The sequence below is a fragment of the Populus nigra genome, chromosome 7 (genome assembly GCF_951802175.1).
Source record: "Populus nigra chromosome 7, ddPopNigr1.1, whole genome shotgun sequence".
NCBI lineage: Eukaryota > Viridiplantae > Streptophyta > Magnoliopsida > Malpighiales > Salicaceae > Populus > Populus nigra.
This window is the reverse complement of record NC_084858.1, coordinates 1,519,189-1,534,407: the sequence shown is the minus strand read 5'-3', so window position 1 is coordinate 1,534,407 and position 15,219 is coordinate 1,519,189. Positions and strand designations below refer to the sequence as shown.

The 15,219-nt window shown below is 34.3% G+C and overlaps 2 protein-coding genes across 3 annotated transcripts; one reads left to right on the top strand and one right to left on the bottom strand.

Annotated features, from left to right (window-relative positions):
• Positions 1–3,885: 3,885 nt before the first annotated feature.
• LOC133699601 (uncharacterized) lies at positions 3,886–11,197 on the top strand. Of its 2 annotated transcripts, none has more exons than XM_062122903.1 (11): positions 3,886–4,333; positions 4,727–4,851; positions 5,961–6,405; positions 6,535–6,650; positions 6,784–7,567; positions 7,894–8,331; positions 8,741–8,929; positions 9,002–9,229; positions 9,620–9,959; positions 10,127–10,316; positions 10,528–11,197. In XM_062122903.1, exons 1-11 carry the CDS (start codon positions 4,124–4,126, stop codon positions 10,994–10,996), a joined length of 3,534 nt encoding a protein of 1,177 aa, XP_061978887.1. In that variant the 5' UTR covers positions 3,886–4,123; the 3' UTR covers positions 10,997–11,197. The 2 variants fall into 2 exon arrangements, with proteins under 2 accessions (XP_061978887.1, XP_061978885.1); XM_062122901.1 differs by having other exon boundaries at positions 6,520–6,650.
• Positions 11,198–11,290: 93 nt separating this feature from the next.
• LOC133699602 (pentatricopeptide repeat-containing protein At2g22410, mitochondrial-like) lies at positions 11,291–13,387 on the bottom strand. The gene has a single exon (XM_062122904.1). The coding sequence runs from the start codon at positions 13,337–13,339 to the stop codon at positions 11,333–11,335; it is 2,007 nt and encodes a 668-aa protein (XP_061978888.1). The 5' UTR covers positions 13,340–13,387; the 3' UTR covers positions 11,291–11,332.
• Between the last annotated feature and the right edge of the window lie 1,832 nt (positions 13,388–15,219).

Genomic DNA, 15,219 nt, shown 5'->3' with positions numbered 1-15,219 from the left:
TATAGCTGAGAAAAAGGATATAAATTTGACTTTCTTAAACAATTGGAAGTGCTAGGGAAGTGGGTTGATCCATCCATTTTCAACCAGCTCATTAATCAATTAATCGACCACAAAAGCTTCTACTCAAACTCAAAAAAATTAATAGTTTTTGAATATTAATTTTAAATTTCAAACTCAAAATTCAAGCTTTTTTTTTACAATAAAATATATTTTTGAACTAGTTTGTATGTTAACCGATACCAAATCTTGTTTTTTTTTTTTTTGGATTCGAGGAAACCCCACCTCCCCGGAAAGCGCACTTTGTGGGCCCAGGTGAGTGAGTAAAACCCCGGCTGTCCCAGGCTCTTACAAGAGATGCACGCCCTGACTCGAACTCGAGACCTGCTGTGCAGATCTCAAGCCCTTTGCCACCACGCTACACTCCCTGGGGACGATACCAAATCCCTTCCTAAATAATCTTAAACTTGCGCCTGTTCATTAAAAAGAATTTAATTTTAAGATTTAAACTCAAATGTTTTTTTTTTTTTTTGCTTTTTGAAAAGAAATAATATTGATTGATTTTGATTGAAAGTATTAGGATAGCGTCCCACAAAGCACAAATGGTCTTCATTGGCAACCTATGACTAATCCATTAGCTTAATTACGTCTGAAATCAAAAGAATTATTGCCTTTTCTTATGGGTTTGAACGTCTTAAAAGCATTATTAATCGATAATCAAGTTGTTATTTAATCTATTCCTATCAATTAAAGATTCAATTACAACAATGGGATCATTATTAATTATATATTAGTGGGCAGATTATATGAATCCATGGCTGGACGAGAGAGAGAGAGAGAGAGAGAGTCAAATAAAGCACTTCCTAAACACGATATTAAAACTTTCAAAATCAGTATCATGCGTTTAAAGTAATGTTAGTAAACATGTCAATTAGGTAGCTGGCTCGGGTTAGATTAAGAGAGAGAAAAAAAAAAAGGTGAAGAACAAGTCAAAATTTAATTTGACTTTTTTTATTTATTTAAAAAAGACTTTATCTTAATTTTTTTTTTAAGAGAAGTCTTAAAATTTGATTGATTCATGTTAGCTAACATAATCTATGACCTGAAGTCTAGATAGGGTTATAAACTGGAGTTAGGTTTAAAAACTTTTCTTAACAAAAAAAGGGAATCGAATCAAGTGAAATATGATTCATATTTTCACTAATTTAATTAACAGAATATATAAAGAGTGTGGTTTTTTTACTGTACTTTTTTTTTTTAATGTTCACCCTCTTGTAATTCACACAATTCAATATAGATTGTAAAAGTAAATTTTTTTAAAAAATTCAATTTAGTCCGTAAATTTTTTTTTGCACAATTGAATCCTTTTGAATCCAGATTAGAGCCTAATTGCAATTTTTTTTGTGAGGATTGAATTGAAAAAAATATGGCTTATGTAAAAAATAAGGGTAACATAAATGGCGGATCTGCAATTTATTTTCAAAGTTCATTTTAGTCTCTCATTTTTTTAGCTATTAGGTAATCAATCCCTATAATTTTTAAACATTACATTTTGGTACCATCATTTTCATTTTTTAGTCCTTTTTCGATGTACAAGAGAGAAGTTGTTGCTAAATTTCTATTAAAAAAAAGAAAGTTATTGTTGAAGATGATTCCGGATACTAAAACGATTGATTTTGGATTAAATGGTTTCATATAATGAGATGAGTTAAAATTAAGTGTTTTCTTATCTTGAAAACACCTAAAAAAACATATATAAACTTTGAAAGATTTTTAGTTTTTGGTTAATTATGAGTTTTGAGGCTATTTTTTTGAGATCATGATTGGCTAAACAAAGTTTCAAGGGTGTTTTTTTTGGTTAAAAAAGCCATTGAATTTTCTTATATATATTTTATATAGATGAAACTTACTTTTAAAATAAAAAACATTTATTCTTTTACAATATTTTTAAAATGTGCAGCCTTGCATAAATGTTTTTTTTTCCTTTTGTTTTATTCAAATAAATTTTATGTGTGTGTCGATTTTTATTATAAATTGATTTTCATAAATATATTTATCAAACACAATTGGGTAAATGACCCATATTGAAATATTAACTATCATTGATGCCTTTTTTTTTAATTTACTTAAGAAATGGTTTGTAATTTATGTAATTATATGTGTTCATAATTTTTTTGATTTACTTTTAAGATTTTTTGTATGTAAAAAAACACATTAAAAAAATTCTAGATGTTCAATTTTTTTTATCATGTACTGGTGTTTTCAATTTGATCCATATTTTTTTGATTTTTTTTTTGATTTTTTAATAAAAGTTTTATTGTTCTTAATTTCACCTTTCAATCCAAGTTGATTATGTATTGTTTTTTTTTATTCTCTTCAATTTAACTTTGAATTTAAAAATTCATTGCCGCCTTTTATTTTATTTTTTCTCATGATCTTAACTCTCATTCTTTTAATTGTTATTTTTTAGATTTTTTGTTTAATGTGTTTTGAGTCATCCTTCAACGTTGCATTTCCTAGAGACTGAGCTTTATAATTTTTTTTTATGTATAGTACTTTTGGCATAATGACTCAGGTCACGAGTTTGAAAAATTAACAAGGGTTGACATCTTTTTTTTTCTTTTTTGATAGTGTCATACGACGTTGTATTCTTTTAAATGGCTTTGTGGTTATCTTTAATTTATTTTTCTATCAAATTATCTTGATCTCATGATCTAAAAAACAAGTTTGTCAGGTTAATCCAGACTAGCTCACCCCTTAATAGTGTACCGTGCTGGCTTGGATTGGCTCACACAAGCTTTTTATCCATTTTTATCTTCTTTTTTTTTACTTTGTTTTGTCCTTCCATGTTTAGAGGGTGTTTGAGAATGCAACATCGATTGCTTTTCAAAGTATTTTTCATTCGGAAATTCATCAAAATAATATAATTTTTTAAAAAATTATTTTTGACATCAATACATTAAAAAAATCCAAAAATAAAAAAAATTAATTTTAAGCAAAAACAAAATTTTAATTTTTGAAAAACATAGTTTTAATCATGTTTCCAAACACTATGTTAACTAGTTAAAAATTAAACAATATCATTTTTTTTTGCTCTTGCACAAAATTTTTCCCCATGTTATTATGCTCACTTTTATATATATATATATATATATATATATATATATATATATATATATATATTTGGGACTATAACCCGGGTAATTAGATTTTTTTCTCCATGTAAACTGCATTTCAGTATATCTCAGAAGGCTACCTATCACACCTTATATCAGAGCATAAACAGTTAAACACAGTAACTTTTACACTCAAAATTATGATTTGAATCCATTTTGTCATTTTTGTAAAATGAAGGAAGTGGTTTATCCCAAACCACCTATGTGGTGTGCGTAATCTAATTTATATTAAAAAACAAAACATAACACCTTTTTTTTTAGACTAGATAATTATAATCATTAAAAAATTCTTTCAATTAATTCATAATTGTATTTCAGTTTCTCAAATAAAAATGAGAATCAATATTTTCTTTTTGTCATATTTATCTAATGGAGAGCATGAGTATTTCTTTTTTATCCAGGTAGATATCATGTGGGTTTAGCTTAGTTAATTAAATTAATTAAATTTAACTGAGTTAATCTCTAAATTAATTTAAAATAAAATTAAAAAAAATAAGATTTCATATCGATTAATTACCCGGTCGGCCTACGGAACCGAATTGATTTTCATGGCAACTAGTACAGCTATGTAAAAAAACAAAAGGCAAGGGGCAATACATGGAAAAAAGAAAAAAACGACAAAAGAGAGCCGTTGAGGTAGATGACGTGGCAGGAAATAGCCGAGGAGGTGATGAAGATAAGTAGAAGTAGAGGATGAGTAAAGAGAAACTCACGTAAACATAAACACACAGGCAGACACGCTTTCCGTTTCTTCATTCTCTCCAAAAAAAAAAAAAAAAAAAATAAAAAAATTCAAGCAAGAATCGACGCAGCTTTTCCCCTTTGATTTTTCTTGTAAATATAAATAAATATATAAATAAAACCAGAAATCCATCAAGAAATAAAGAAAGAAAAAGAGTTAGAATTTTCATCACTTACTGCTTCTGTTGCTGTTTCTTTGATTTTAAATTATGGATACCGGAGTAGAATCGTCGCCGGAGACGGGGGTGGTGGTTGGTGGAATTGCGCTTGATTTTCCTGTCAATGATACGGTATCGTTTTCGTCTCCGAGGAGAATACCGAGAAAGCTTCAAAAAAGACTCTTAGAAGCCAAGACTCCAACAACCAGTAGTGTTGAAGAAATCGAAGCTAAACTTCGACACGCTCATCTCCGTAGACAGGTTCCTTTTTATTTTTTATTTTTTTTACTTATTTTTTATTTTTTTCAATTTTAGCCTTTTATTTTCATGATCAAAGAGAGCAACGTTTTAACTTTCGTCTAAATTCATACTCATAATTATTCTTTTTTTTCTCCTTTGATTGATTGTCATAATTATTACCTGTTCTTTATTTTTTATTTCCGATTTTTTTTCCTTGAAGAAGCGATTTTCTGTTGATTTTAATATTTTTTCTCTATAAAGTTTTATTTTGTGAATGTGATGATTTTATAAGTCATCTGTGTTACTGTAGTGTGAATTTTTTTTTTCCTTTTCTTGTTTTGGTTACCCAATTCCATGCTAGAACCATTTTTAATTGATATACTACCATTATTTTGGCCATTTGTTTGAGAGCAGCAATTCTATGAGAAGTTGTCAAGCAAGGCTAGACCAAAGCCAAGAAGCCCCCCACAGTGTTCATCTCATGAAGAAGACCTTGCGCAACGCCTTGAAGCAAAGCTTCACGCCGCGGAGCAAAAAAGGTCGTGTCCTTGTTAGTTTTGAGTTATGCCGTAGTTTTTTAATGGATTATTTACTTGTTGTCTTTGACATTAAAGCTTTGGGGTTATCTTTGACATTAAAGGTTGGTGGTGTGGATTGTTATCCATGTGATCATTAAGCATCTACATGAATTATCATTGTTGTTCCAGGCTCACTCATATTGTGTTGATTTCATCACTTGCTTCAATGATGGGTCATGATGCTGCTTCCTTGGTGATGATTCATAATTTGTTTTTCTTTTCCTACCTTTTATTGACATTATTGTGAATTTCTTCTCTGTCTTTCTTCTCTATCTACGTTGTCCCTTAAGCTTTTAACCTGAGTTCTCATTCCTAGGATATCTATGTGTCTTTTACGCTCATAATCCATGGATACTAGTTGACAACACTTGTTCATGCACCGCATATTTTTTTTACAGTTTTTTCACTTGTCCTAATTGCATGTCACCTATCATCAAATGGTATTTCATTTAGTAAACAAATACTGACCCGTGCTATCCTTTTTCTTGACGGCATCTAAAATAATTTTGGCTGAAAATGTCAACTCTAAAAACAGATTTTGCATTTTTTATTCTCTTCCATCTGCACCGCAGACTTATTCTTTTTTGGCTTATTGCCCTGCATATTTTCTTTTTGTTTTTGCATTCTAATTTGGTTTCTCTATAGTCAATACAATATGTTAGATTTGCCCATTAGAAACAAATTGGAAGAACATTCCCTTCAAACCACTTTATTTTATAAATTTATAATTATTAGTCAAGCTGTGTGTTTGGGCTCTATCAAAGAACCATCTCACTCAAAAACTTAAGTTGTTTGGTGAGGTCTCAAGAATAATTTTGTATTACTCTCTAACACACCTCCTCAAGTGAAAGCTCTTTGAGCTTGAAACTTACACAAACCCACATGACCTTGTGCTTAATGTTTTTTAAAATAAAATGAGGGTGGTGAAATTTGAACTCGTGACTACTTGGTCAACAAATCTCTGATACCATGTCAAAGAATCTTCTTAACCAAAAAACTTAAACTGTTGGGTGAGGTCCCAAAAATAGTTTTATATTACTCTTTAACAGGCTCACATTTTAATATTTCAGGCTGAGCATTTTGGCAAATGCTCAGATGCGCCTGGCTAGGTTGCATGAGTTGCGGCAGGCAGCTAAAACTGGGGTGGAGAAGCGTTTTGAGAGAGAAAGGGAGAGGCTTGGAACAAAAGTGGAGTTACGGGTTCAGCAGGCTGAAGCAAATAGAATGCTTATGCTCAAGGCTTACAGGCAAAGAAGGGCCACACTGAAGGAGAGAACATCCCAATCATTATTGCGAAGAAGGGCTCGGGAAAGTAAGTACAAGGAGCGTGTACGTGCAGCAATTAACCAAAAGCGTGCAGCTGCTGAAATGAAGCGTATGGGATTGCTGGAAGCAGAAAGGAAGAGGGCATGTGCTAGGTTGTTGCAAGTTCAGCGAGTAGCCAGGTCTGTCTCTCACCAACGTGAGATTGAGAGGAGGAGAATGAGGGAAAAGCTGGAAGATCGACTGCAAAGGGTAAAGATATGTCTGAACTCTGAACTCTGAAATTAATAATTAATAACTTCTTATATTCAATTTGTAAGCTGGTTGCCTTTGCTTCGCTGCTCATTTCCTTGTTTTTTCGTCGAGTTTTATGATGATCAGGCAAAGAGACAAAGAGCAGAATTTTTGAGGCAAAGAGGACTTCAGCATAGTTCAGTTCGGGTAAACTGGAATAAGATGCACCAGCAGGCTGATCTCCTTTCTAGAAAATTAGCAAGGTATATAATCTGCACTTGCTATCTTGTGAAGTTTTGGTGAATCTGTCAAACATTAGCCCTGTACAAAAACATCTGGCTTGCTCTTTAGTATAAATTTCACCTGAATAATGTATACTTGCTCACATTCTTTTAGGTGCTGGAGGCAGTTCCTTAGGTCAAGGAGAACTACCATAGACCTGGCAAAAGGCTATGATGCCTTGAAAATCAATGAGAACTGTGTGAAGTCAATGCCATTTGAACAGCTTGCTCGTCTGATTCAATTGACTGGTACTCTTCAGACTGTAGAAGGTCTACTTCATCGTCTTGAGAGCCGCTTTAGAGTCTCAATGGCTGTTGCTGCCATGGATCATCCTTCCAGCTTGGACAACATCGATCACCTTCTTAAAAGAGTTGCCACCCCTAAGAAAAGGACCACTCCCGGGTCTTATACAAGGATTAGAGAGGCCAGAAAAGTAGGTGCCTCTGGGGAGTCTGCCAGACGTGCCGCAAAAATGTCAAGGTATCCAGTGAGAATAGTTCTTTGTGCCTACATGATTTTAGGTCATCCAGATGCTGTTTTCAGTGGTCAAGGGGAGCGTGAGATTGCTCTGGCCAAGTCTGCTGAATCTTTCATCCGAGAGTTTGAGTTGTTGATAAGGATTATACTGGATGGGCCCATGCACAGTTCTGATGAGGAGTCTGAATCCATTTCACAGAAACGTTGCACATTCAGGTCTCAGCTTGCAGCTTTTGATAAAGAATGGTGCTCCTACTTGAATTGCTTTGTGGTGTGGAAGGTTAAGGATGCACAGTCATTGGAGGAGGACTTGGTGAGAGCTGCTTGCCAGCTTGAGCTCTCTATGATCCAGAAATGCAAGCTCACCCCAGGAGGGAATAGTGATATCCTTACACATGATATGAAAGCCATTCAGAATCAGGTCTTATCTTTATCCACTTAAATAGTAGCTGATGTACATGACATGACCAAATGTTGCCACATTAAAATGGTTTTGAAGTTAAAAAAAAAAACAGAAACCTTTTTTTTTTCTTTTATAGTGATGTGAAAGTATTGAATAATTGCTGCCCTTTCAACTCTTGGCATGTACCATTAATTGCCTTTACCTTTGTTATTGAAAGGGGATGTTCGAGTAATTGAACAAATGATCATCTGAAATAAGCCTTTTGATAAGGTATTCATGCAGAATATTCCTTCCCATATTGGTATTTTCATTAAGATGATTGTCTTTTAATTGTTTCAATACAGGTTGCAGAAGATCAAAAACTTTTAAGGGAAAAGGTACAACACCTGAGTGGAGATGCTGGTATCGGGCGAATGGAAATTGCACTATCTGAAACACGATCAAAGTATTTTCAAGCCAAGGAAAATGGAAGTCCAGTAGGGTCACCAATAATGCATCTTCCATCTCCTAGCATGCCCCTAAATGCTGCTTCTGTTGCTAACACTGCTAATAGAAATAATGTGAGTGATGGTATTCAGAGGCCAAGCCATGTAGTTCGCTCCTTATTCAGAGAAGACACCTCCTCAGCTAAAGAATTTGGTTCCTCTGATGGCCCATCAGGTTCTGCTGTTGGAAAATTGTTAACAGAGAATGAAATGATCGTAAATGAATTTCTCCATGAGAAACGCCAGGGTTTTGTTGATCGATTCAATATTTCTGACAAAGATGAAAGTAGTATCAAGGTTTGTGCATTAACACAACTATGATCATTAACCAATAATCAATCCGTTGGAAGATATTGAAATTGGCATAAACATATCTCCATTAGTTTCATCACTTTTTTTTTATTTTATTATTTTCATTGCAGTTGCATGCTTTGCCAGGGAATAATGGTTGCTCCTCCTATAAAGCTTCTTTGATATTAATATACTGCTTTGTGGAAGCTTGTTAAAAAAAGATTTTGCCATCATTTATTAAGTCTAAGCCTTTAAAGTTCATTCAGACTTTGACATTTATCATAACTCTGTCCAGATTTCACTGGAGAAACTCTTGTCAAGAATCAAAACTTGTTTATAGTATCCTCCAAGCTGGTGATTAGTTGAGATTTAGAATTTAGATGCTAATTTTCCCTGCTCACCTTATTGCTTTCAGGCAAAGGTGAGAGAGACAATGGAGGCAGCTTTCTGGGATAGTGTCATGGAATCAATGAAACAGGATGAGCCCAAATATGATCGGGTTGTTCAACTGGTGGGGGAGGTGAGGGATGGAATTCAGGAGCTGGCTCCAGAGAGCTGGAAACAAGAGATTGTTGAAGCTTTTGATCTAGATCTTCTCTCTCAGGTGGGCATCTTTTCCTACTACTATGGTGTTATATATCTGTTGTCATACTAATTTCCCTTCTCTTATTATTAGGTTCTAAAGTCAGGTAACCTGGACATTGGTTACTGTGGAAAGATTCTGGAGTTTGCAATAGTTACGTTGCAGAAACTCTCCTCTCCAGCCCAGGAGGATTTAATGAAGGCCCTGCATCAGAAATTGTTGAAAGAGTTGACGGAGACTTGTCAGACCCAAGATGAATCGAAGCATCCACATATTGCTGCAATGATCAAGGGTCTACGATTTGTGCTGGAGCAGATTCAGGTGTGCATATTCATTCATACCTTTTATTTTGTTCTTGCTCTATGCTCATGTATTGCTCTTCCGAGTCAACTGTGCAGGAACTTATTTCTGGTCATTTCAGACAGAATGAAAAATGTCTTATTTTTGCTTCAATATACATAATCTTTCATATTTTCTGGGAAAAAACTGCTAGAAATTTCTCAGATCTAGCATGTATTTTTGTGGATCAAATCTGCTGTAATGTCCATATAACAGAATACGAGCACCTCTGCACAGCCAATCTCTGTATTATATGTGATATCTTTCTTTTCCTGTTCGCCGCTTTCTATTTGTGCTGGCCACATATTTTCTTGCTGAACCTAATACGCTTTTGAGAGTTACAGTTATCTGAATGATCTACATATTTGACAGGCTCTCAAGCAAGAGATTAGTAAAGTACGAATAAGGATGATGGAGCCTTTGTTAACAGGTCCTGCTGGTTTGGATTACCTTAGAAAAGCCTTTGCCAACCATTATGGGTCTGATTCGGATGCCTGTATCTCTCTACCGCTGACAATGCAGTGGCTTTCATCTGTTAAGAATAGTGAAGATCAAGAGTGGGAAGAGCACAAGAATTCTCTCTTTTCTTTGAAGAGCAATGACAATTCATCACAGGTTTTTGTACCTCTCACTACCCTTAGAACCGGTGGAAGCTTTCTGGTCAAAACAAATGGCATTGCAATGGGTTCTACTTCTGTACCTTCAGAGACAGGTATGCCAGGCTCATGGTAAAAATTGTAAATTTATACACAATATCTAGTTCTTTGCAAAGTTGACAAGAAAGTTTGTCTTCACATCACTATAAACAATAAACAAAGTTATCTTGTATGGGAATTACATTTCTTCCAAGACCCTCATTTTTTTAGCTGTTTCAATCAGATAACCAACAACCAGAACCAGAATGCACTGGTGAAAGAATTGATCTGTTGGTGAGGCTTGGATTGTTGAAGATTGTGAGTGGGGTTTCTGGTCTGACAAAAGAAACTTTGCCAGAAACTTTTATGCTAAACCTGTCTCGGTTGAGGTCTGTTCAGGCTGAAATTCAGAAAATGATAGTAATTTCTACCAGGTAAGTGATCCACAGACCATCCTTTGAGATGCTACTTCTAAATTTTCCAACAACACTGCCTTTTTGAGACCAGATGGCTTGATTGGAAAGATGCTCTGTCATTGTTTTCTATTTTCATTTTTTTGGGGCTGCATTAAGCGTAGAGCTTTCTCTTGCATCTTTATTTGATGTAAGAGGGTTACTAACTGATCTGAAACTTAATTATCTGCAGCATTCTTGTTTACCAGCAAACCCTCCTGATGGAGCGAGCGGTAAACAGCAATGCAGACATGGAGAGCATTCTATTAGAGCGCAGTAATAAACTGTCAGAAGTCCTAGACCGTGTTGATGATGTGGGTATTGAAGAAATAGTCAAAGTAGTGAGCGGGTTCACGCAAGATGATGAGGAGAAGCATAAGCCACGAAAGTTAGTCATGGCTAGGATGTTAGCAAAGAGCTTGCAGGCCGGGGATCCTGTTTTTGAAATAGTTTCCCGTGCTGTTTATTTGGCTCTAAGAGGAATTGTGCTTGGGGGCAGTGGACCTCGGGGAAGAAAATTATCACAAACAGCACTCCGGTCAATTGGAGCTGTCATGCTGGCAGAAAGAGTGGTGGCAGCTGCTGAAGTATTAGTGGTAGCAGCTACTGTATCAATCGGCGTTCACAGGCCATGGTATATAACTCTGACCGATAACATGTGATGTATTCGTGCTGTGTAAGAGAGGTGAATAAATAATTCATGCACGCCTGTACAGGGAACTGTGTGTAAGTAAAGCTTGTGATTAATTGCAGTTGTAGATGGGATTACGTGGGGGTGTGATGTGAGAATTCTTCTCGTGTAATGGAACAAGATGCTGTAAATATTATTTAAGATAACATCTATTAATTGTTTTTTATCTTTAGTTTTTATTTTAGTGCAATTAACATTAATTAAAAACATGCCTTAATAATCAAATAAACTAAATTATAAATTCCGGACCTTTATACAAAATTACTTTGATTATAAAATAGAAAAAATCAATTTAATAAATTCCAAGTTATTTTACAAAACAGTCCTCTAGTTTAGACATTGCAAATAATTGATCTAATGCGTTATAAATGCCTTCAGATTGCGGGTGTGATTCATCACCAGCCAAAAACTCGTGAAACTTGCCCTCAACTTCTACAATGCTACGCCCAGGGATCTTCTTCACCCTCCTCTCCCTCATCATTCTTCTTGCCATTTTGACATCACCCCATCTTCTCCCACTGGCACAAATATTAGCTAGCAGAACATAGATACCGCTGTCTTCAGGGTCCAGCTCCAAGAGTCTAGGAGCAGCAATCTTAGCTACTTCAACATTCCCATGCATCCTACAAGCATGGACTAGGGCACCCCAAGCAGCTGCACTTGGCTCCATTGGCATCTTGGTTATTAACTCGTATGCATCTTCTAGGAGTCCAACTCGACCGAGTAAATTGATCATACAAGCATAGTGTTCATTCTTGGGTTCTATACCATACTTTCGTTTCATGTTTTGAAAATACTCTCGACCTTCGGCTACTAAGCCACCATGACTGCAAGCTGACAGGACACCCACCAATGTAATATCATCTGGCTTAAACCCTCCATTTATCATTCGCTCAAAAACACTCAGAGCTTGCTTAGCGTGCCCATGAGAAGCATAAGCAGTAATCATGGAATTCCAAGAGACCAAGTTTCTCTCTGGCATGTCATTAAAAACTTTTGCAGCTTCATGTATGACTCCGCATTTAGCATACATGTCTATGAGCGCATTTGCTAAGATCACACTAATTTCGTTGTATCTCATTCTGACGTAGTTTCGATGGATCCACTGACCAACATCAAGGCAACCCAATTGACCACAAACAGGGAGCACACAAGCTAATGTATTCTCCATTGGAGCAAATGCAGCCTCCAACATGTTATGAAACAATTCTAAAGCTTCCTTCGGTTGGTTATTTTGAGAATACCCAGCAATCATGGCATTCCAAGAAACCACATTCCTCTCAGGCATCTCATTAAACAATGTTCTCGCCATCTCTAGCTCACCGTTTTTAGCATACCCGTTAACCATACTTGTCCATGAGAACACATCTCTAACCCCCATGGAATCAAAAATCTCTCTAGCAGAATCCAAGCAGCCACATTTCACATACATATCCAAGATTGCATTCATCAGATTTAAGCTACGAGTCACATTCCTTGTTTTTACATACTCGTGAAAAGTCTTCCCCAATATAAAATCCCCCTTCTGGGAGCAAGATGAAAGAACTGCAATCATAGTAACCTCATTTGGCTCAACACCACCATACATTAACATGGAGTCAAAAAGTTTCAAGGCCTCTTCACACCATTTATGCTTAGAATACCCATCAATCATAGAAGTCCAAGACACAACATCTCTTTCAGAGATTTCATCAAACACTAGACGTGCTAAACCCAAACAACCACGCAAACCATAAAAATGAACCAACCCGTTTTGAACCAACAAAGTATAAACAAAACCCATCTTCCAAACAACACAATGAACTGATTTTCCTTCTAAAACTCCCAAAGACTGCTCGCACGCCTTGAGCGCGAAAACAAAACTCCTACAGTCCATTTCAACACCTTTCTGAACCATTTGGCAGAAAAACAAGAAGCCAGTTTGGCCCATTTTGGCTTTAGAGTAGCCTCTAATCATGGTATTCCAAATATAAGTATTGGGGTTTTGTAACTGGGAAAACAGGAGATGGGCATGGTTTATATCTCCAGAGTCAGAGAGAGCGCAAAAGGCTAAGACACGACTAACCGGGAAAGTGTGGGTAATGAGAGCGGTTTTTGTCATGTGAGCTTGGATTTGCTTCAATTGAAGCATTGAAGTGCATGATTCCATTGCTAAGAGAATTGGGTGAGTGATTATGGTGTTGGTTGGTGAGTTCCATTTGGTTGGTTTTGTTGTCGTAGTCGAGAATTGCTTTAGAGACTGAAAAGTGAGAGAAGAGATTAAAGTGACGGCGGCGGTGGCTACGCTTCTTGAAGAAGACAATAATTGGTTCATATGAATGGACTTTCTGTTCTTTGCCTGAAATGTGAACTTTTAAAGTTTGAAGGCTGATTTTGATTCTAATATTTAATTACAGTAGAGAAAACTTATTTGCTTTTTAACCTTTTTATTTTTTAATAATACATTGATGGGTATTCTACTGGAATTAATTATTATTATTATTATTTTTATTTTATCTACTTGAGTCACTGATTTTTTTCATATTTAAATTACTATTTTTTATTAATAATGAGTGGCTTACAATTTTTTAGAAACAATGGAAAAAACTGTATATTTAGTGTCTAAATTTTTTATATTTTTTATTTGAATGTCTCTAAATTTTTATTATTCTATTATTTGAATATCTTAAATTTAGTATTTTCTATTTGAACAATTTTTATTTTTTTATTTTGTTGGATATTTACATGTATGCTATCTCGTAACTTGGTTCTAATAAGAATTTGTAAGAAAACAAGAATTAAAATAAAAAAAAAATCGGCAGAGAAAAAGAAAAGTTAATAATTATGGTCTAAGCTTACCTAATCTTTTGTTATATATCACATCTTGGTTTAAGCTTCTTCAATTATAGCTTTCAACTTCTCTTTTAAAATAGTATTATTAACATTTTAGGAGTGTTTGAAATTACTAGAAATTCTACTTTTGAGTGTCTATATTGTGTTTTAAAAATACATCACTTAATGACAATTATTTATTTATTATTTATTGTTGATATATTTTTTAATTATTTAATAAGTTGACTCGGATAATCTAGGATTCTAGATACGTGTAGTTGGCTCTTGAATACCTAATCCATGCGACTCGTTGCAATCCAATAGAAACCTAACCTTTTTAATTTTTTAATAAACAAAAAAATTAATTTGCAAATACCGAGGTGGAACAAATTACCTTGGAAGATTGTTCCCGAAAACAAAGTAAATTTACAAACACCAAAACTAACATATTTATCCGCGACAGGAATTGATTGGCAAACACTTTTCACGGGTGGGTGCTTTTTTCGCCCGCCAAGCCAAAAAATTATTATGCAAACACCTAGCCCCATATTTCTTGTTTAGGTGGGTGTTCCTCGAAGCAAAGCAAGCCTACCACTCTTTCTGCTTACTAATTAATATTAAAATTTGTTATACTAATACTAGATTTTTTTTTAAATTTTTTTCAGTGTAAAATTAAAAACTCATTAATATATATATATATATATTATATTCATAAAAAGAAAATTATATTTTTTCAATGTAGAATAATAATTTTTTTTGGTTTGAATACTTTAATTTAAAAGAAGAAGATAATATGAATAAAAAACCTTTTAAAATAATCCTTTAAACTTTATTATTTACAATATATATAACTTACATTCACATGAATTATTTTTAATTTTTCTATGTGAAATAATAAAACTTTAAATATATTTTTTCAATTTTTTCAGGTTGACTTGAATTAACCAGTGTAATTCGGTACCCGACTCCTTGATTGATCAACCTCGAACCAGGTTTGAGTTCGAGGGATCTTTATTTGAATTCTTGTTCAAAAAGTTCTTTGTTCTTCGACGTAGAAGTAGTTTTGCACTCATTGTTTCTACCACAAGTTTCTTTGTTTTCTACTTTTGGTTGGGCCAATTTTGATATTCAATTAAATCTATTTTTGGACTTAATCAGGTAAAAAGAAGAGAAGTTTCTCTTATATGTTACATATTTGATTCAGTGCTTTTTATTCACTCATTCGTACTATTCTCATTTAATTATTTGAATTTTAAAGCACTCAAAATAATAAAGAAGATACCTAGTTGTAATTTTGTTTTTCAATTTCATTGCAAGTAATAATAAATTCTCAGTTTCGGTCACATGAATGAATAATTCAAGTGTTGTTGGTGAGCGATTTTT